Below are 22,182 nucleotides of genomic sequence, written 5' to 3'. Positions count from 1 at the left end.
CCATGCCTTGTCGCCCGGCTTTCACTAAAATCCTCTTGTTAACTCTGTTACCATGTGTTTTACGAAGTGGCATGCCTTTGATAGGGCCCATCAAAGTATCCATGTTGCCCAATTCCTGTTCACTCTCTCTGTGTATAATAATTGTTCATTACATCTCATTTCAGACTACAAAATCATAAGTGTCATGTTTTAAACTCATATGTACTTTTAAGTCTCTTAAAAAATGCCTTATATTTAATCCAACCCTCATTTAAAATATATTAAGCTGTTCTCTACTATTGTCAGTTCTGCCATTAACCTTCTATTGCAGGAGGTTTCTTCTTTCTGTCTTTTTATGAGTATAAGTCTTACCTGTTAAGATCCAGTACAGTCAGGCTCAGACCCAGCCTTCCAGGCAGATTCTATACTGCAACTATACCTAATAAACAGCCCTCAACTGCTCAGAGATCTGGGGAATGTGATATTTAAATATTTAATTATTAAAAAAAATTTTCATAACAAATGAGACAGGTTGGTTCCTAGCAACAGCACTTTGCTTCCTCCAAAGAAGACAGAAGACAAATGGACACACAACAACGTCCATCTGCAGTTGGTTTCAACTGCCAGGTGCTGTCCATTGGGCAAAATTGCCTTTGATCTAAACTAAAGATCTACAGACGTGGACAGAATCACTGGAATCGACAGCCTAGCTGGTCAGGTCAAGGGAGGCCTGTCTTCCTACAGATTTCTTAGCATACAGGGTCTTCTGGAGCCTGACAGGCCCTGTGCTAAACAGCAAAGGCCAAGTGCAACCTTCAGCGACCATGGAGGACCCAAAAAAGACTAGCTATGGGTGCCAACGAAGTAAGTTCTTTGTCATTTTTTAAATCAGTAACTCAAGTAAAATCTTATCCTTCTCAAAGATCTCTGATACAGTTTGATAGCTGAGAGGTTTTGCCAGTTTTAAAATTTCTCTCTTATGCTGCCTTCCATAATCTTAAAAATATTTTTCATTGTACAACAATATGTCAAAGTCATTATACAATGTATGTGTCTAAAACTTCTGTTTTCACAAACCCAAGGAATTCCTGTAAGTTCCAGGGAGCCAAATTAAAGGATCCACCTTAAACAGGTCAGATACATCCCCCTCAATTCCTTGGTACTAAAGAATTTTTTTTTCTTAATTTAACTTTGTTCTTTGTTCTGCCAATACCTTAAACAGGTATAAGAGACGCCAGACATTTCCATGCCACAAACACCGGACAGGAACAAAGAGACCAGCTATGCCAGAATGTGGCCAGCACCCAGCCTTCTCAGGCCACCCATCCCAAAGATGACACTCACAAATAAGCCAGAAGCAATCTTGAGAATCCACCGCCCCAATTCCGTCAACCTGTGGTATCTAATCTCCCACTTTTTATTATAAAAAAAGAGCTGGAAATGTTATGGTTTTCGTCTCTTTAAGAGACAAGCCATGCCCACTACCGGTGAGCCCTGCCCTCCTTTCGCCCTCTTGACTGTCACCGTTCCCTTTGATGCATGAGATTCCTTCTCCCCTGCTCCCTTCTCTGTCTCTCTCCTTTCTTTTCTCCTTTCCCCACTCTCTATCTCCTCTAAGGAATAAATATCCAATTCTGTTCTGTACAATGTGTCTGTACATGTGCCTTCTACCCGCTGCCTGTTCACACGCTCGGCTCACTGGGACCAGCCCACCCAGGACTCGCCACCACTCGGAAACCAGCAGCCATCTCTGTGTGGGACTAGCTGCTCCCAGAGCATGCTGCCTGCCTACTGCTTTTGGTGACCTTGCAGCATTTTTAAAAAATCATAAAAAGAGGTCTTACCCAGAAGCCCCACAGCTCATGGACACATCCACTTATGCCTAGGTGCACTGTCTGAAGATGAAAGTATTAGGAGTGGGCCTGAGGTCTCAAGGAAATGACCATACAATTCTAAATATTTTAGACACCTATAAGTTTTAGGTTCCTAGCACCTATGTTAGGCCGCTCACAACGACGTATGATTCCAGTCCAGGGTGTCTGACACCCTCCTCTGGTCTCCTCAGGCATCTGCACACATGTTCATTCCTCCCCAAAGACACACACAATTCAAAACTATCAAAATAATCCTTTTTTTTGTAACAGGGTTTCTCTGTAGTTTTGGAGCTTCTCCTGGAAGATACTCTGTAAGACCAGGCTGACCTAGGACAAAATTAATCTTTTAAAAATTATTGATCAAATATGTGTGCTAATCTTTATTTAAAAATTATCTTTCCAGGGTGTTAGGCATGCTTGGGAAGCCCATTACCAGCCCAAGGACATCCCAAGCTTAGCAGATGCCCTTTTGCACATGTGGTTGGTCTTTCACTCACCTCTCGCTTGTAGCCATGTGGCTAATGCAGACAAGAATTATGGGCTAATATAAATTATAAGAGTTAATAAGAAGCCTGAGCTAATAGGCCAATTGGTTTATAATTAATGTAGGCCTTTGTGTGTTTGTTTGGGACTAAACAGATGTTGGGACCTGGTAGGGCAGACACCACAGTCAACACTCAGGAGGATCAGAAGTTCAAATCATCATTAGTTATTATCTAAAATACATCAGACTCTGTCTCAAAAAAAACCCATATCCTGTATGATTCAACAAAAATAAAATCATATACTAAATGGTTCAACAAAAAAAATTATCTTTCCACCTCATGAAATATTGATAGTTTTAGTTTTTGTTTTAAAATTTATTTGTTTAATTGCATTGATGTTTTGCCATGGGTGTCAGGTCCCCTGGCACTGGAGTTACAGACAGTTGTGAGCCACCACATTGGTACTGGGATGTGAACTCGGGTCCTCTGGAAGAGCAGTCGGTGCTCTTAACAGCTGAGCCATCTCTCCAGCCTGTGTTATTAGTTTTGACTGTCAATTTGACACAACCTGGAGTCCTCTGGGAAGAAATTCCTAGTGAGGAATTCTTAGATCAGGTTGGCCTGTGGACCTATCTAGGAGGGTCTGTCTAGTTTGTTAATTGATGTAGGATGGTCTGGTCCACTGAGGAGAGCCCCATTCCCTAGGCAGGGGTGTCTGAACAGGCACCAAAGCTACAGAGAAACCCTGTTTCAAAAAACCAAACCAAACCAAACCAAATCCAGCGCATGCTCTATGTTTCCTGCAATGGCTGAGCTGCACCACATGCAAAAGGCTCGTGGTCACAAAGACTACTTGGAGAAGCGCCAGGACAGTAGCTTCAAGGGACCCAGAAGTCCAGGCTGATGGGACAAGGGGTCCTTGGAGGCCTAGCATTGCTGTGGATGACTGGTCCAGGGGTTCCTAAGGACCCAGCAGAAGGAAGAGTAGCCTAGCCCCTGCATTGTGAAGAAGGCCCAGACCCAGGGGCAGGGATCATTCCAGGATCATGGTTTCTGCTATTTAGGAGAAACCTAGCAGCACATCCATCACACACAAACATCCGCTTACCTCCCCCTGATCGAATTTCCCCATCTTTCTGTGAAGATGTTCTGAGGCAAGAAGACTGCAATTTCAGGAAGGCCTTGGCCAACTTCACATTGCACCTCCTGAGGCTCCACTGGGTGCAGTCCAGACCCACCCAGCTCACTCCCAAACTCCAAGTCTTCTAATAAAAAGATAAAACATGAGAAGGAACGGTGGGATCGCACAAATACGTTAGTCTAGCACTGCGAGGATGCCATGTGCCTGGAATAAACTTCTAGTCTCCCCGCGTGGCTCCTCTTCAGCCTGTGAGCAGAGCCTTGGCCTGAGAGGCACCACATTGCCCTTTGGCTCTGGACAAGAAGGATGACAGCAATCTGTAGCTCTCTCCAGACCTGGTCCAAAACATGTCAGCCAGTAAAAGGGCATGGATTTCTGCAGAGAAAGCTCCTCCAGTGGAGACTAGCTTTGGGGCGCTGGGGAAGGCACAGTAGAGGGCTGCAGTGTCCTGGCTAGGAAAATGGCTGCTGCTGGCCTGGGCTCGGGAGACTCCCAGGCCTGCAGAAAGCATCGGTACTTTTATTCTAAGCAGGGAGGTGTAGAGTCAAGTCCTGACTCAGGTTCTAATACAAGAGGTTTGATTTCCTGACCTTTTCCTTTCTAAAACCCTATCCTAGCGTACCACTCCATAATCTGTTTCCAAATCCCACTCCCAGGTAGCTCATTGGTTTACAGAAAACAGGAGAAGAAATATCTGAGAAAGCAGAACTTTAAAGAGGCTGTTGAGCCCACCCGCAGCATCCGGAACTCACTTCGCAAATGGTTATATATAAGCATCCAGAACTCCACTATCTACAGGAACTTCTAACTTCCTTCAAACAAGAGCATCCTTTAAACACAAGACATGGGCTCCAGCTCCAGGTCCACCGTGGTCAACATCAGCAGCAGCGATGTCCCAAAGGATTATGTGACCTGGTCCACATTTAACACTGTGTATATGAACTGCTGTTGCCTGGGTTTTTTTGCCTATATCTTCTCTGTGAAGGTGAGTGTCCTTGTCGTGGGAGTGATGGGGCAAGAAGGTGTGTGTGGGACTGAGGCTCTTTCTGCCCAGAGGGCACCTGGGATATGTACAGCCTTGTGTTTGTGAACGCCTGACACTCTGTGTTAGGTGTCCTGTATGTATCTATGTTTGTGTCTGTAGACTGTGTAGACAGCATATAGTGCAAGTGAATTTTATGTGTCTTGGAGACTCTCCTAGGTAGGCAAATGGTAAGGCTGCCAGGGATTCTGGGTGAGACTGTCTCCACTCTCGAGGACTTCTCCTGACAGCTTAGCATCTGGAATGCCCCTTCATCCTGCAGCCTGGGGCACCAGTGTGTGTAAAAGCAGGGCTTACAGAAAACAGTACCCCATGGTGGGACCACAGACAGTGCTTGGTTCTGTGGGACAGTCTGAGTGTGTGCGAGGGAGGGGGTCCTTGTGCTGAGGGAGGAGATGGCAGTGGGCAGGAAGTACCGTGTGGGAACTGAGGCAGAGCGCAGGGCTCTCAGATGACTTGCTCCAAGTCCACACTGATCATCTGGTCTCCTCCAGTGCAGGGACACATCTGTTCACATTGGAGTCAATAAAGTGTGCGGGATGGCAATTGCGCTGTAACTCTCTGTACCCGACTGGTCCTGTCCTGAACTTACTCAGGGTTTTCCTGGCTTCCTTCCTGTCTAAGAGGAGCTGTAGGGGCAGAGTGCAGGGCCTTCACAGTCAGGAAGGTTTCTGGCTTCTTGCTGGAGACAACAGTTGACCAGCATCCTGCCTAGGGTCCTCTTTTACTTAGCAGGCACAGGCAGGCAGTAATGTATCCACCCCACCACCCAGAACTCCACAGGGCACCAGGGTTGCAGCCAGAATGCCTTAAAGCACTGAGGACTTGAAAGAATGTCCTACCTATCTAAAGAAAAGAGACGTACACGTCCCATCTGAGGGTCATGCTGTCTTTGTTTCCAGCTCTCGTTCTCTGCTCCCATCCTCTCTGTTCACACAGCTTATATACACACTCAATCACAAACTTCAGGCAGTAAACAAGGCTACAAAGGCGATTTCTCAGCGCCCTGAGGCATTCCTTGAGTAAAACCATAAGGGACAAATAAACTTGTCAGCTACCGATTAGTAGGCAATTGTAACAGGGAGTATATGCAGTGTCCTTTTCTCTTAAGAGGGTTGCCTACTGCAGAGACAGGAGGATCTCTGTGAGTTCAAGGTGGCCTTGTCTACGGAGCAAGTTCCAGGACAGGCTCCAAAGCTACAGAGAGAAACCCTTTCTCGAAAAATCAAAATTAAAAAAGACAAAGAAAAAAAGGAAAGTTGCTTACAAGGGTTTAGAGAAGAGAAAGGCTAAACTATTGAGGGGTCTAAGGAAGAAATAAAGAAGTTGTGTACTATTCTACATTTCTTAAGCGTATTAAGCTTTATTTAATTATTTATTTATTTTCGAGACAGGGTTTCTCTGTAGCTCTGGAGCCTGTCCTGGAACTAGTTCTTGTAGACCAGGCTGGCCTCGAACTCACTGAGATCCGCCTGTATCTGCCTGCTGAGTGCTGGGATTAAAGGAGTGCACCACTACCACCTGGCGCGTATTAAGTTTTACAAACTGACATTGTGTGATTAACAAGACATGAAGGTGTCGTGTCCTCCCCTCTCCCCTGTCCCCAACCCTAATGCCTGGAGGACATTTCTGAGCGTCTATGAGTAACCATGGCAACCTACAGGAGGCAGGGCAAATAATGCTGTCTTTTGCCAAGGCTGGTATTGAAAGTGTTCCAATTTAAAAGATACATATTCTTATCCTGCAAGCAGCCTCAGAGCACAAAGAGAGGATTTATGGGAGGGAAGCTAGTAGCTTTTGGGGGGGGGGGGCAGGGTTTTTCTGTAGCTTAGGAGCCTGTCCTGGAATTCGCTCTTGTAGACTAGGCTGGCCTCGAACTCAGAGAGGTCAGCCTGCCTCTGTCTCCAGAGTGCTGGGCTTAAAGGCATGCGCCACCCCCACCTGGTTTATAAAAGTATATTTTATTCACCAGAAGTACACAGCAGAAGAGGAAGTCATCCTGTTAATCCGCAGGAACAACAGTGCCCAACAGATGAGGAACACACTGGCAACAGCTGTAGGAAGAATCCCGGGGCTATTTTGGGAAGAGGGGAATCAGGTTGGCACACAAGAGAGTTATAGACAGACACAGACATTATTTATAGGCAATGGACTCATAAATATTGTCTATGAGTTTATCCTCCATCAGATAAATCTGGCAGGTTGACCTTGTAAATATCAGCTGCCACTACTGCGTATCTTTGCGACCCCGACGGTAACTGAGCATCGCCTCCCTCTGGCTTCACGTACTCGGAGCACCCAGGACAGGTGCAGAGCCACAAGCCAGGGAGTCCTCAGTCCAGGGAAAAAGAGCCAGGCTAGGGTCCTCCCATTTCAGGAGGAAGAAGCCTCGACCCAGACAAACTGTTCCCAGGATTTCTGTAGTGACTTCCAGCTTGGATTCTGGGCAAACTGTTTGTAGTACCCGCTGGGCACTGTAATGGGGCAATGACCCTTACCTTCTCAGGCAGTCTTACAGGTTTATTTCAGGTCAGGTCGGGGTGGGCAGCAGGAGATGAACACGGATTCTTCGCTGCCAGGCGCCACCTGCTGACGGAGCACATTATCGCTCTGTGGAGCCTCAGATCTGCGATGGGAAGGGCGGGTCTCCATGGGCCTTGGCACCTTCACCATTAGTCTGTACTCAACATTCACCTACCCTCTTCCTGGATGCCCTTGGTGCCTGCGTTTCGGGCACCGATACATCTTTAGAGCTCCTGGGTGGCACTGTCTCCCTGTGTTGGCACATAGGTTCTAGTCCTGGGTTCTGATCATCTTGTGAGGCTAAGCCGGTTTAGAGATGCCCTCTTCACCGAGGTTCAAGGTTCCGGAGCAGGATCCCTCCCTTCACTGTCTTGGGAGCTGACCCTGTCTTAAGCAGACAGGGACCCTAATAGCAGTGAAGACAGAGCACCCCACTGGGAGAGCAGCTATGAAACTGGAGGGGAGCGACTCAGCCAGACCCAGTCATAGGGAGAAATCAAGGCCTTGTTTGCATCAGTTAAGGAGCAAGAGTTTTTGAGAAGAACCCAGTGTGGCATCTCCACTAAAATTCATGGCTCTGGGCCTTCGGAGTGCTCAAGCTCAGACCCAGATTGGGACTGAATGAAGGTAGAGACCTCAGGACAAGGAACACAGTCCCTATGGTCACACTTCAGGCCTTCCTGATGCCGCGTAGGAACAACGCTTGGCAACTACCCGGAAGGCAGGGAAACTTCAGACATGTTAACACTGTGGAGCACAGGAATCAGGCCGTGATCTCCAGCCCGAACACCGTCCTAACGGCCTGTCTGAAGTGGAACAAATGGGGCTGGATATGACTAGGCTTATTACAACCCATGAGTGACATCAGAGTGGAGATGCCTGTTCTGGTGGAAGCTCCACCTGAGCCCCTAGCACCCGTGTACCCAAAGAGTCTGGGATGATTAGGCGGAAGCTCCATCTCTCCCTAGACCCTGCCTACCAAGAGTTAGCCCCTCCCCAGGGCTGCTCAAGACCCTGCCCGTAGCTCTGCCATGTGTGTAACAGAGGAATCCAGCAACCGGGGATCCAACACTGCTCAGCCATGAAGAGTCCCCATGCTCGCTTCCCACTCACCAAATGTGTAATTGGAGCAGAAGCAATGGAAGTTGTTACAACTCTCCATTGGTGACCTGTAGGGTGCCCTACACCTGCAGGGTAGGATGGTCAGCTGAGTGGGAAGACTCCCAGTTGTTCCCTACCCCAAGCCGGAAAGTAAACAAAGCAATGTCTCATCCTAAAAAGACAGCAGAGAAACCCCTGTCCTCCAGCCTACACTGGGTGGGGTGCTGGTCCCACCCATCTTCCTCACCCGTTCTGGCAGCAGCAGGACAGAGGGTCTCTGGGAGGATTAAGCCGGCACCAGCCAACAGGATTGCAAAGAGGGGTGACTGCAGGAGGTGCTGATAACCCTGTGAGGAACTCAAGGAAGAGAGTGAATAAAACGACTAGAACCTGGGAACTGGGGGAGTCCCAAACCCCAAGACTCGGAGCTCTAGGAAAGGCGGGTGCTGCAAGGCGCCTTGAAGCAGGTCTGGCAGCCCTGTCCTTGCAGTGCCACCAAGACAGAAAGTGACTACAACCCCTAACAGGAGAGTTCAGGCCAGGCCTCCCCGTTGTCAGGGAAGGGTAGCACAATCAGGAGTGGCTTTGGGGGCCATAGTCCTCACCCCACCATGTACTTGAGAAGGCTTTTCTGGCACAGTGGTGGTCCTCAGTGACCATTCCACTAGCACGAATAAATCGTGGTAGGGCTGGAGGAAAAGGGAGTTGGAGAAGCACAAAAAAGCCAGCCCTGGACCATGAGGTCACAGCCACGTGAGCTGGGATCATTCAGTCCTAACACCAAAGTCCAGTGACTGACCACATTAGGGCACTAGGTCTCTGCAAAAGGAGACACAGGTACAGTTCATCCCAACTTCTACCTGCACTGAAGCCAGAACTGGCCTCTAGAGTGAGTGTTGTGGGCTCTGTGGGCACCCTTAATTGCTGGGAGCAGAGAGGGTTCTGCAGGGCTTGCCTGGGACCTTGGCAGGGGCAGTGAAGTCTGCAGCTGTTAGCCTGAGCTCCGCAGACTGCAGGACCCTCTCACTCATAATCAGTTTAGTTGGGCCCTGGGACAAGTCCTGACTTGGGTTCCAGGACAGGAAGTTCCCCGTTCACAGTCTTTCCTGACATCCTGCCCTGGAGTAATTTGATACACAGAACTTTTAGATCCACGCCCCTCAGAACTCAGCCAATTCTCATTAAGCCAAAATTCAGGAAAAAGAAACTTCTGAGAAACCGAAACTGCTGGAGAGAGGGTGGACCCACAGCACTTCATCTTCTACCCTTCACTGCTGGCTGTGCTCGGGACCATGAACCACACTTCCCAAGCCTTCCTGACTTCTCCCAGCGGAGGACACCCCCCAAACTACGAAAGAATCAAGGAAGAATATGAGGTGGCTGAGATGGGGGGACCCCATGGCTCCACTTCTGTCAGAACCACCGTGATCAACATGCCCAGGGAGGTCGCTGTGCCGGACCATGTGGTCTGGTCCCTGTTCAATACGCTCTTCTTCAATTTCTGCTGCTTGGGGTTCATTGCCTATGCCTACTCTGTGAAGGTGAGTGTGGTGGAGGTGGAAGCGATGGTGTAAGAAGGTGTGTGGGAGCCAGGCGGTGGTGCACACCTTTAATCCCAGCTCTCGGGAGGCAGAGGCAGGCAGATGTCTTTGAGTTCGAGGCCAATATGGACTATAAAGGGAGTTCCAGGACAGTCAGAGCTAAACAGTGAAACCCTGTCTTGAAAAACTTAAAACAACAACAACAAAATTTGTGTGTGAGCCTGAAGTCCCATCTATCCAGAAGGCACCTAGGTGTGGGGGGGTCCTTTGTTTAAAATGTTTGTGTGCGTTCTTCTGTGGTGTGCATGGGGACATGTAAGTGTGTGTTTGTGAGCATGTGCGTGTGTGTGTGCATGCATGTACTTGTGTGTTGGCTTAAAGATGCTCTATGGTAGATATAAGGTGAGGCAGCCTGGGTCAAGACTGTCCCAGGGCAGTCTAGAGGAACTCCCAGAGTGCCCCCTTCACCTTGCATACTGGGTTAGCAGCAAGTCCTAGGGCCACGTTCATAGACAGAGTATGTGAAATGTTCCTGACGAAGTGGGAGAGATGCAGTCCACAGGGAGCATGATAAGAAAAGCGTCCGAGCATTTGCCCATCAGCAATAGGGCCACTGACTGTCTGCTCTGCTCCAGTCCAGGGACAGGAAGATGGTGGGCGATGTGACTGGAGCCCAGACCTATGCCTCCACTGCCAAGTGCCTCAACATCAGCGCACTGGTCCTCAGCATCTTCACGGCTGTCATTACCATCATTGTTGTCGTCTTCTTTGCTGTGTCCGCTAGTCATCCTTACACTTAATAGAGGATTCTGGCTTTTGGATCTGATGTGTGCTCCACCATCCACAGCTGCCTTCCTCCTTGCTCCTTTACCCCTGCCTGTATATACAGAGGTAACCTCACAGCTCTGTCCATAGCGGATTCAATAAAGTACACACGGTAGCTACTGTGCTTTGACTGGTCATATTCAGCTTACCCCTCAATCTTTCTCCCTCTGAGGTGGGAAGGTAGCTTTTTCTCAATTTGGCAGCAATTGGCCTATTGCTGTGGAAATTTGCTGGCCAACTCCTGCATGGTGTTTGGCTACACCAGCAGGAAGAACCTGAGCTTCATCCAACCATGGTCCCATATTCCAACGGCATCCAGCTCAGTTCAGAAGTGGAGGACCACCAGGCCAGGGTCCTTTCCTTCCAGGAAGAAAAAAACTCTGACTCAGACAAAATGTGTCACGGATTCCATTGGTGTTCTCTGGGTGCAGCCTGTGGATCCCTGGGTTTACCCTATCCAGGAGTTGCAGGGTGTTGTGGTGGGAGCCTAGTGCCCCCTGCTGGTCTCATAGCAGTGTTGCAGTTCATTCTATGTTCTGGAGCCCTGACGGACCCTAAACAAAACTCATACTGCCCTAGTGCCCCCTGCCGGCGTTCTGCGGCTATGGCGGGCACGTGACCGTGTGGGGCCTCCCCCCCACCCCCATCCCGATATGGGAGAGTTCCAATCGCGCCCTCCCCTGCCTGGGTTTGCAGGACTCACTTCTTGGGTCCTGGTAACCCTAGTTACTCACGTTTCCACTTCACTTAGATGCACTGGGGGTGGGCGCTGTCTCCCTTGGTGCTGGGACCCAACATGTGTCTCACAGGTGCCTTTCTAAGGGTCCTTATTTCAGGTTCCCAGAGCAAGCACCTTGAGAGTTGCTGGGTCTTCTCCCTGTGTCTATGGGACTCGGCTTGGCCCGTCCTCCTGCTCCTTGCCTCCTAAGCCACCGTGGTGGGTTTCAATGTTTCCTTGTGGCTACACCACCTAGGGCGGCGGGGTGGGTCTGAAGGGCCGTGGGTGCTAGTGAGAGAGACCTTGTAATGGTTGCATCCAGGAGTGGAGGGAGGTGGTGTCTGCACTCAACAGAAAGGGATGGGAACACGTACTCAACTTATACAGGTTTTAGGCTTCTCGTCCAGGATGGCAGATACCCCATAGCGAATCAGGACCCCAAGTTGTCTTCCAGTTCAGACTCTGACAGGATCTGCCCTGCCCAGCAGGGAATTTAACCACCAGATAAGGGAAGAAAAGAGGCGTGCCCTTTCCAGAAGGCATTTGCTTGGCAAGGCAGCGCGTCTGTTTACTTCATCAGCCTCACAGGATGTCCGGCTCAGTGGGAGGGTGTATGGAAAGAAAAGTTCGAGAAATGTGGTTCGTGGAGTAGTCCTGAGGAGCCTTTACACCCTCCCCCCCTCCGCAGCCCGAAGCAGTTTTGGTTTCCCTGCCAGCACTTTCATGAAAGGAATCTTGTCTTATTGGGGATACAGAGGAGGCAGGATAGAGATGGAAAATTAGGAGGACTCGGCTAGGGAGGAAGTCCGTCCTGGGAGCTAGCTTGTCTTCTTCACCACTGACTCAGAGTCAAGAAACATGACTCTCCTCCTCCTCCTCCTCCTCCTCCTCCTCCTCCTCCTCCTCCTCCTCCTCCTCCTCCTCCTCCTCCTCCTCCTCCTCCTCCTCCTCCTCCTCCTTCTTCTTTTTTTTTTTTTTTAAAAAAAGACAGGCATTCTGTCCTGGAACTCACTCTGTAGACCAAGCTGGCCTCAAACTCAGATCCACCTGTTTCTGTCTCCTGAGTGCTGGCTGGGATTAAAGGCGTGCGCCCCCATGGCCCCTTCTAAATACTTAACCAATCTACTATTTCGCTCAGTCTTGTCTTGACATTTTTCTTGATTGTCAAGGGTCAGGCTTTACGTGAAGGGAAGAACCTAAGGGGAAAGGAACTCCTCCGTCTACCGAGGGCAAGGTTGGGCAGTGTCTCCATTACTGCCTCAGCCCTGACAGGAGAAATCCTGAGGATCAGATTATTCCAGGGCAGGTTAACAGGTAACACTGAGCGCCAGGCAAAATTTCTGTCCAGAAACCCGAGTCAAGATTTGACTCACCACAGCCCCACTGCTTAGGGAAAGGGTCCCAGAGCTTTCTGCAGGCCTGGGGGGTCTTCCCAACCCAGGTAAAACTGCTATGGCACCTCACTGCCCCTGTTGAGAGCCCTAACCAGGCCCCACACAGCCTCCTTCCTGCCCAGAGCGCCTCTGTCTGAGTTGGCATTTCTCTGCAACTTTTGTGTGGAGGAGTGCTGCTTACTGCCTTGCTCCCCAGGGCTTGCCCATCCCACCTTTTCATACCACCCAGGACCACCTTCTCAGGGGTGGCACTGCCCACAGGGAGTTGGCCCCGCTGTCTGAGGGTTACTGTTGCTGTGATGAAACACCATGACTTAAGCAACATGGGGGTGGGGGAAGGGCTTATTTACCTTACACTTCTGTTCATCATTGAAGAAAGTCAGGATAGGAACCTGGAGGCAGAAGCTGGTGGAAGAGGCCTTGGAGGGTGCTGCCTACTGGCTTGTTCTTCCTGGTTTGCTCAGTCTACTTACTTGTAGAACCCTGGACCACCAGCCCGGGGATGACACCACCCACAAAGGGCTGGACTCTTCCCCATCAGTCACTAATTTTAAAAACGCCTTACAACTTGTAAAACTCTACAATAACTCTGAGGCCTCTCAGCCTTAGTGCTTTCCCCCATCCCCTGGGAGCCAGGATTCTAACAATTACCCACACCAATACTGAAATGTTGGGAACTTTCCATCTCCCCGAGTCTTTGTGAATGTTCTCCAGATAGAACTCAGTTATTGAAATTGGCGCAAGATAACCCTTAAGATGTTGACTCAGTTCCTGATGTTTTGATTCAGTCCCTGGGAGGGGAGGTCAAAGTAACCCTTAAATGTTTCCTCTTACTTCACCTGATCTGGCAACCGCCCTCCAGCCCTGGCTTGGACCAGTTATTGTTAATAGCCCTTTGAATCAGCCAATCCCAATAGTTGGAAAACAACCCTCGAGTCCCCCCCCCTTGTTTCTATGGATTTTTACTTTAAATGTAGCCTGTACCAGCTATTCAGGGTCTTTTGGTTTCTCGAATGCTGAAAGACCCTGTCGTGACAGAATTAAAAATCCTTGTGCTTTTACATCAACTGTGGTGTGAGGGTGGTCTCTTGGGGTGACTCTTCCTGGTAGCTGGACTTCAGGGTCCAACAAACTGAAGTGTAGTAATAGGAGCGGCGGGCTGTGTCCCCGACACCCCCGCTGCCTGCATGGCTAGCTTTAGCTTATGCCCCGAAATAATTACACGGAAACTGTATTCTTTTAAACACTGCGTGGCCCCTTAGTTTCATCCTCTTAACCCATTTCTATTAATCTATGTAGCACCACAAGGTGCGCTTACCAGGGAGATTCTAGCCTACGTCTGTCTGGAGTGGGAGAATCATGGCGACTCCTTGACTCAGCTTCTTTCTCCCCCCCTTCTGTTCTGTTTACTCCTCCCACCTATGTTTTAACCTATGAGGGCCAAAGCAGTTTCTTTATTGCTTAACCAATGAAATCAACAGATTGATATATGACACTCCCACATCACTGAAGCTTAGGGAGGCATCTTCTCAATTGAGGTTCCCTCCTTTCAGATGACTCTACCTTGTTGTCAGGTTGACGGGAAACTAGCAAGGACAGTCATCAATCAGGAAAATGAACCACAGGCTGGACCACAGGCCAATCTGGCAAACACATTTTTCTCAGTTGAGTTTCCCTCTTCCAAAATGACTGGAGTTTGAGTCAAGGTGACGTAAAACTAGCATTAAGATTGCCCTCACTGTGGGTCATCCTCTGCTAATATCTATGCCCTTCCTAGGCTAACCTGAGGTCAGTCTGGTTGTCAGTTTGCACGTATGTCTGTGTGCCACATGTGTGCAATGCCCAGGGAAACCAGAAGAGGCTGTTGGACTCCCCAGAATAGGAGTCACAGATGGTTCTTACCTGCTACATGTGGGTGCTGGGAATCAAACCCAGTGCTCTTAATGGATGAGCCATTTCCAACTCCACATTTTCTTGATTAGTGATTGATATGACAGGGCCCAGCCTGGACAGGCAGTCCCGGTTTATTTAAGAAGTGGACTGAGTGAACCATACAGGCTAACCAGTATATAGTGTCCCTCTGTGTTGTTTGCTTCTGTTCCTGCCCTGAGTTCCTGCTTTAGCTTCCCTTGTGGATGGGCTGTGACCTGTAAGTCAGACAAACCCTTTCCTCCTAGTGGGGATTTGAATGAGATTTACCCTCCTGCAGAGGTTCACATATTTGAGTACTTGGTCTCCAGCTGGTAGAACTGCCTGTGAAGGACTGGGAGGTGTGGCCTTGTTGGAGGAGGTGTGTACGGGGTGAGGGTGGAGTTTGAAAGCCCACATCAATCACATTCTCTCTTGGGGCTGGAGAGATGGCTCAGAGGTTAAGAGCATTGACTGTTCTTCCAAAGGTCCTGAGTTCAATTCCCAGCAACCACATGGTGGCTCACAACCATCTGTAATGGGGTCTGGTGCCCTCTTCTGGCCAGCAGGCATACACACAGACAGAATATTGTACACATAATAAATAAATATTTAAAAACAATCACATTCTCTCTCTCTGCTTCATGCTTGTGGCTTGTGGAATGAGCCCCAGATACTGCTCCGATGCTGTGTCTGCTTGACTGCTGTTGTGTTCCCTTCCATGATGGTGATGGACTTGGAGTGTCTGGAACTGGAAACCCCAAATTAGATGCTTTCTTTTATAAGTTGCATTGGTTATAGAGTCTTAACCCAGCAATAAAAAAGTAACTAAGACTAGCCGGGCGGTGGTGGCGCTTGCCTTTAATCCCAGCACTTGGGAGGCATAGGCAGGTGGATTCTGTGAGTTTGAGGCAAACATGGTCTACAGAGCGATTTCCAGGACAGACTCCAAAGCTACACAGAGAAACCCTGTCTTGAAAAACAAAAGAACAAAAAAAAGTAACTAAGACACCCCCAGTGTTGCTTTGGGTCATGTTTATCTTAACAACAGAAAACCAAGCTAGGACACCTCTCAATCCCCCACCCCCTCCCCCACATACATACGTGAAGCCTGTAGAAGAATGGCCACACAGGGAACTAACTCCATGTCTGCCACGAGGGAGCTGAGAGACTGTCAGAATCAAAGAAAGTTCCTTTGTAGCAAAGGACACAAGAAAATCATTTGCCACTTTAACCTGTCCAGTAACTTCCCATGGGCCCAAAATTCCAAATTTCACTGCATGGTCAGATGGATGGAGAGGTCAAGAGAACACCGATGCAGAGCCTCCTGTTCTTCTGACGCACAACCCTAACCTCCGGAGTCCTCAAAGCTAGAGTTGGATCTTCTATGCTTCCTGGCATCTGCCTGAGCACTGTCCCCACTTCCAATCCAGGGGTGGCATTCTGGAGGGGTGGTCAGTTTGGTTCTGAAATCCTGAGGGGGGTGGAAGATAGGGATGAGAGAAGGAATCCAAATTGTCTTGATGCTGTTTCCTTGGCGTCTGCTTGAGTCAGCCCTGTCCGTGCCTCGAAGAAGGGTCCCTTGTGCACCCTGACGAAAGCAGCTTATAGAAAGAAGGACTGATTTGTCTTATGGTCCCAGAGTCTATTATGATGGGAAAGTGACAGCAAGCCCCAGCCGTGTTGCTGGAGCAGAAGCTGAGAGAGCACATCTCAACCCACAGCAGGAAGCAGAGAGAGACAACTGGGCATGCTTGCGGATGGCTTTGAGACATCAAAGCTTGCCCCCAGTGATGCACTTCCTCTAACAAGGCCACACCTCCTAAGCCTCCCTGTCAGCCACCACCTGGGGATCAGTTACTCAAAAAGTTTGAGAGTACAGGGACATTTCATTCGTACAACAGGAGCTCAGCTCCCTATGAACTAGGAGGCTTGACTATTTGCTGGTCTCCAGAGAGAGAGCTGGTGCTTTCAAATTAACTACTTATTAAGCTGGCAGCCTCTCTCCTCAGGTGATACCACACATATGACCCGTAAGATAGGACCAAATAACCCCTTCTGCCTTATAAAAGACTTCCGTGTCCTCTGGGCCAAGGGATTTGATGCTTCCTCTGGAATGTGGATTGGGTTTATTGACTGCTGACATTCCTTTATAGTAGGAGAGAGTGGGGAGGGCCACTGAACCCTCACCTGGAGTCCAGCCCCACCAGCTGTGATTCTGCCATAGCTACATGATCTTGGGGGTCTCGGGAGGTGAAAGAGTAGATGGAGGATGGAAAGTTATTTGAAGGGGCCTTCCACCTACGCAGCTATGCAGGAGGAGACTTTCTTGTGGTGTGGCTTCTTCGGAATAACCCATGCTTTTGTAAGTAATTCCTTACCTCTGCTCTGTAAATAATCTACAGTAAACTCACTGGTTCCCCAAATTGGATTTTGTTGGAATCATACTTTGATTGGTCATTGAAGCCCAATAAGGAGGGGATAGATGTTTGTTTCTGTGTCCCTGGTGTGTGTGTGGGGGGGGGGGGAGTTCTTGCAGAAAGTAGCTTCGGGAACACAGTGTTTCTCAAAGACCAGTAGACACAGCATACTCTGTAGGTCACATTAACCTCACAGCGCAGCACTTGTAACTGCAGAGCGGGGGGGGGGGGGGGGGGGGGGGCGCGGAAGCCACTGCTTTATCACCTTCCCCTACCCCAGATGTTACTACTGAGCACTCAAAGGCGAAGACAGACAGCAATGTGCCCCTTACAGCTGCAGGGGTAGGGGCTGAACTCTGGGTCCCTGGTCTCACAGAATCCCAACCGAGACCAGCAGGTCACTGCAAAGCCACATACCCCCTGCCGTGAGGCCTAGCCTTCTGAGGGCACAGAAGTGTCCTGAAGAAGGGACTCCAAGGAATTGTCATTTCTTTCATCACTCTTTGACCCCCAAGATGTGCAGGCTGCAAACTAGCTCCTTGAAGACCAAGTCAAGGAATGTACTTTGTGTTTTGTTTTGTTTTTATGAGGCAGGGTTTCTCTGTGTAGCCCTGGGTATCCTAAAACTAACATGCCTGTTCCAATGTACTCTCTGCATGCTACGTCTACCGTATGATTCTGAGCTCTACTGGCTGAGCTATCCAGGCAAGAAGAGCTCAGGATAAACACACACACACACACACACACCTACAGACAGAGACACGGGGACAAGGGTCATCTTGCATCTAGATGCCAAGAATGCCCCCTTTATTGTCAGCTTATATAGGGTTCTGGCCACGCCCCAGCTCTTAGGATCTTTCTGGTGCAGGCCCACCAGAAACCACTCCCCTGCCATCAGGGTCTCGTGTTCAGAGCAACTGCAAACATAACAGGTTGTTTACAATAAATTCAGGGTCTGGGGGTTCACAGTCCCCAACAGACCAGGCAGGCCTTGAATTCACAAAAATCTGCTACATTTGTCTCCCAAGGGCTGGAGATAAAGGCGTGTGCCTTCAACTGCCTGGCAAGAAAGGCACATTTAATCCATCCTAGTCCATGTTCTGATAATGGTTGTTGTTGGCTCTATGCCTCCTCCTCCTCTTCTTTTTCCTCCCCCTCCTCATCTTCTATGGAAATATGGTCTCACTGTATTGATTATAGAGGAAAATTTTGTTCCAAACTCTAACTATGCTGACTTGGCACAGACTTGTCTGTTCTAGCCTTGGCTCATCCGAGGCTAAAGACGTTCACTAACTACCATGACCAGAAACTGGAGTTTGTGAAGACTGAGGAGGGGATGATACTGGGTAGGCGAGAGGTTAGATCTGAGAGAACCACGGAGAAGAGCAGCTGGATCTTGGCAGCTGTGTTCCCATGGGTCAGAACATCCTTTTATTGTTAAACATTCTCCACGATGCAATTAGGATGTTGGTGCTGTTTGGGGAGCTAGGGCTCCAGAACATTCTCCCTTCGCACGCAGGTGTGCATCCTCATAAGAGTAAGGGTCTCACTATAGCAGCACTTCCAGTGTGGTTTTGATCCCTTTCCTGTGGGCTTTTCTGAAGGATCACAAGTGCTTGTACATCTAGCATCCTAGCCCTTCTCACCTCCTCCCACCCTAAACTCCCCCCAGCCCTCTGGCTTCCCTCCCCACAGCTGTCCTTCCTTCTTACACCCTTCTTATCTACTCTTGCTGTCTCTCTTGCTCTTTTGCTCTTCTCACTATTCCCCATCTCTCAATATCTCCACGATTCTCCCCCACTTCCCTAGCCCTGGCCATGTCCAGTCTGCTCCCTTTGCTCTCTGCTCTGGACTCTTTCCGATATTTTCTCTCTCTTTTTCACAATAAAAACCTTCTCCCCTCCACCCCAGTCAGGCAGTGATTGGTGCACACTCTTTAATCCCAGCACTCAGGAGGCAAAGGCAGGCAGATCTCTGTGAGTTCGAGGCCAGCATGGTCTACAAAGTGAGTTCCAGGACAGCCAGAGTGGTTACACAGAGAAATCCTTACTCAAAAAACAAACAAACAAACAACAACAACAGCAAAACCTGCCCCTGATAATGGAGCAGTCACATCGGCAGCTTCTTTACTGCATCCCTCACATACGGCGGTCTCATAAATGCACGGTTTCTCTTCTTTCTGTTTCCTCTCCTCTGAGACCCCGCTCCCATGATCCTCTCTGTTGAGCCAGTTGCCATAGGCAGGTTCCCTGTCTCAGACCTAAGAGCAGTCATTTTCTAAAGACATTCTCTAAGAGAAGGCAACAATGATCCAGAAAGAGAGCATGCAATCTCAGGAATTGGACAGACCAGCTATACCCCTTTTTTTTTGAGGGGGGGGGGAACGTCAACCTTATTCCATAAATAGGACATCTACCTCATGAATATTCATAAACATTTAAATCCATAATGTTGAATTTGCTAGGCTATCTGCCCACCCCATCCCTTCAATTTCTCTTGGAGTGTGTACTTTAATTTGTCAAATAAGCTTCTGCTTAAAATGGGAATCTTTCCCTAACAAGAAAAGAAAAGAACTGAGCCATCCTTCAATACCTTGAAGGCGTGGTTCAGATGACTTTCATCAAAGGCGAGATGGAGGCTCCTCGGCATGAGACCTCTCGTCTCCTGGAGCTTGGAGAAGGTCTCCATTCCTCCTGCGTCTTCTTACGTCTTTTCTCTTTGCATTTCTCTTTGGGTTGCTCACTCTGATGCAGGGGCCCCTTCTTTCCTCATCCTGAAACCCAGCTTTACCACTTCCCTTCCTGTGTGGCTACTTCTGACCCCTGGAGAACCTCTGCTGTCACCCAGCAGAACCATTTCACTTCTTTCTTTGATTGACAGCGAGAGCTGAAGACTGCCAACACCTCTCCTCGTTGGCTTCCTCTTTTTGCCTAAAAACTCTGTGGGACTGAGTTCTCTCTAGTTTGACCAAGAGGGCAAACCTCCAGTCGCTAAGGAAATTTGATGAGATCCCACTCTGCCTTGCTTACTATACGCCCCTTAATGATACTGACGAGGAAGCCTAGAGCTTATCGCTTCCCTTGCCAACGGGACTCAAGATAATGCATCTATTGTGAATATCGCTCATTCGCCTGTGGCATAAAGAGAGCACCTCTCTGTCGTTTGGCATTTATTCTGCTTCTGGGTGACTCCAGCCCCGGATCGAATAGATTTACCTCATCCGTTTTACCTTTCACAATCCAACATTTGAGTTCCAGAAAATTTAAAGCCTGAGCCATTTGTTGTATGAAGGTTCTTATCAGATCTGGTAGGATGAATTTATGTGTGTGTGGTGGGGCATGCATGTGTGTGGGCACATGTGTTCTGGTGTACATCCACATGTGTGCACATGCATGTGATGGTCAGAGACTGACATGGAGTGGTTTCTTCTGTAGTTCTCTGCCTTATGTATTGAGAAAGGGTCTCTCATTTGAACTCAGAGCTCCCCGATTTGGTTAGTCTAGCTAAGCCATCTTGGTCCAGGATCCCCCAGATATTACAGGAAAGTTGTTCTACCCACCCAGCTTTTCCATGAGTGCTGAGAAGCCAAACTCCTCCAGTCCTCAGACTCAAGTCGCAAGACTTTGTCCTCTGCGGCATCTCCCCGGACCTCAACATCTTTCTAAGGCCAAGGATACCAAAGTGGTTCCATGAGAACGTAGTTTCAGGATGGCCAGCTAGTTACACTGAGTTCCCGGAATGACTAAGGAGTCCTCTGATCACTCCTGTTTCTGTTGTTCTTCCTTTGGCACAGTGGCTGCGCCGTACTGTGCTGCCATTTCAGCCAGCAACTGTGACTCCATAGGTACCCACCTGCTTCTCTGACAGAGGCCAGGCAGTTCAGGCTTTAGCCGGGCAGAGAGTCTGTTCCTGCAGGTGCTGGCTCTGCCGCTGCCGCTAAAGGTAGCTTTAACTAGATCTCCGTCGTTCTATTTGTAAATAAAATGTGAAACTCAAAGGCTGGGGTGAAAACCTGCCAGCTCAGAGACAATGAGTAGCACCCGGCTAAACCCCTCTTCTTGCTGGCATCTCTCCTAGAGAAGGCCTTCTCCTTTGGCTCTGCAAAAACAAAAAAAGTCATATCACTCAAAACCCTCTCTACGACTTCTGGCGTGTCTCTGAAACACAATTAATAAAAACTCAGAGCGAGAAATTGGGGTTCAACCTGAAGATCTGAAAAGCAAAACAGCCAGCTACTGGCTCTTACCTCGACCTCAGTATGAAATGGCGATCCTGCCTCCAGAAATCTCAGAATGAGACTGTGTGTGAGAGCTGTCTCCTCCTGTTTTATAATCCTCTCTAGGGCTGGGATTAAAGGTGTGCATCCCTGGGATTAAAGGCATGCCCAGTTTCTCTGGCAAACTAATGTGGCCACTGGGATTGAAGTTGTGTGTTATCACTGCCTGGTCCGTAAGGCTGGCCAGTGGGGCTGTTTTACTCTCTGATCTTCAGGCAAGCTTTATTTATTAAAATACAAATAAAATGCCACTACATGTCTCTATCTTTCCCAGATGCCCTCTGATGCGCTATGATTACTTTCTTTTTTTTTTTTTTAATTTATTAGGTATACATTATTCTGTTTGCTTGTATGCCTGCAGGCCAGAAGAGGGCACCAGACCTCATTACAGATGGTTGTGAGCCACCATGTGGTTGCTAGGAATTGAACTTAGGACCTTTGGAAGAGCAGGCAATGCTCTTAACCACTGAGCCATCTCTCCAGCCCCGCTATGATTACTTTCTGTCGACCAGTTGCTAACTCAGCCTCCTGACCCAAGGTTAATTTTGTTTAATTATCACAAATGCAAATTCGGGGTTCACATTGTGATCAAATATCCCCCAACATGTTTCTGTGCTTTAACTCATGAAAGAACATCTCTTTCTCCCCCACCTTTTTTTCTAAGATAGGGTTTCTCCTTGTAGCCCTGTCTGTCTGAACTCACTTTTTAGATCAGGCTGGCTTTGAATTCACAGAGATCCACCTGCCTCTGCCTCCCAAATGCTGGGATTAAAGGCGTGCACCACCACCGCCCGGCTGCTTCTCTTTTTAGATGGGAAATCAGGTACCGGTCCAGATGATCTGTCCTTTTGGCAAGTCTACTTTACCTCATATATAATTTTTTTCCCTTTGGGTTTTTCGAGACAAGGTTTCTCTGTAGCTTTGGTGCCTTTCCTGGAACTAGCTCTTGTAGACC

The 22,182-nt window shown here is 48.7% G+C and overlaps 1 protein-coding gene across 1 annotated transcript; it reads left to right on the top strand.

Moving 5' to 3' along the window:
• Nucleotides 1-9,088: 9,088 nt before the first annotated feature.
• On the top strand, nucleotides 9,089-10,631 carry LOC142849891 (interferon-induced transmembrane protein 3-like). Its single transcript, XM_075972702.1, has 2 exons — nucleotides 9,089-9,686; nucleotides 10,322-10,631. Exons 1-2 carry the CDS (start codon nucleotides 9,438-9,440, stop codon nucleotides 10,484-10,486), a joined length of 414 nt encoding a protein of 137 aa, XP_075828817.1. The 5' UTR covers nucleotides 9,089-9,437; the 3' UTR covers nucleotides 10,487-10,631.
• The last annotated feature ends 11,551 nt before the right edge of the window (nucleotides 10,632-22,182 follow it).

Source organism: Microtus pennsylvanicus, chromosome 5 (genome assembly GCF_037038515.1).
Source record: "Microtus pennsylvanicus isolate mMicPen1 chromosome 5, mMicPen1.hap1, whole genome shotgun sequence".
In the NCBI taxonomy this organism is placed as follows: Eukaryota; Metazoa; Chordata; class Mammalia; order Rodentia; family Cricetidae; genus Microtus; species Microtus pennsylvanicus.
The sequence above is the reverse complement of the archived record's forward strand: the minus strand, read 5'-3'. Positions and strand labels throughout refer to the sequence as shown.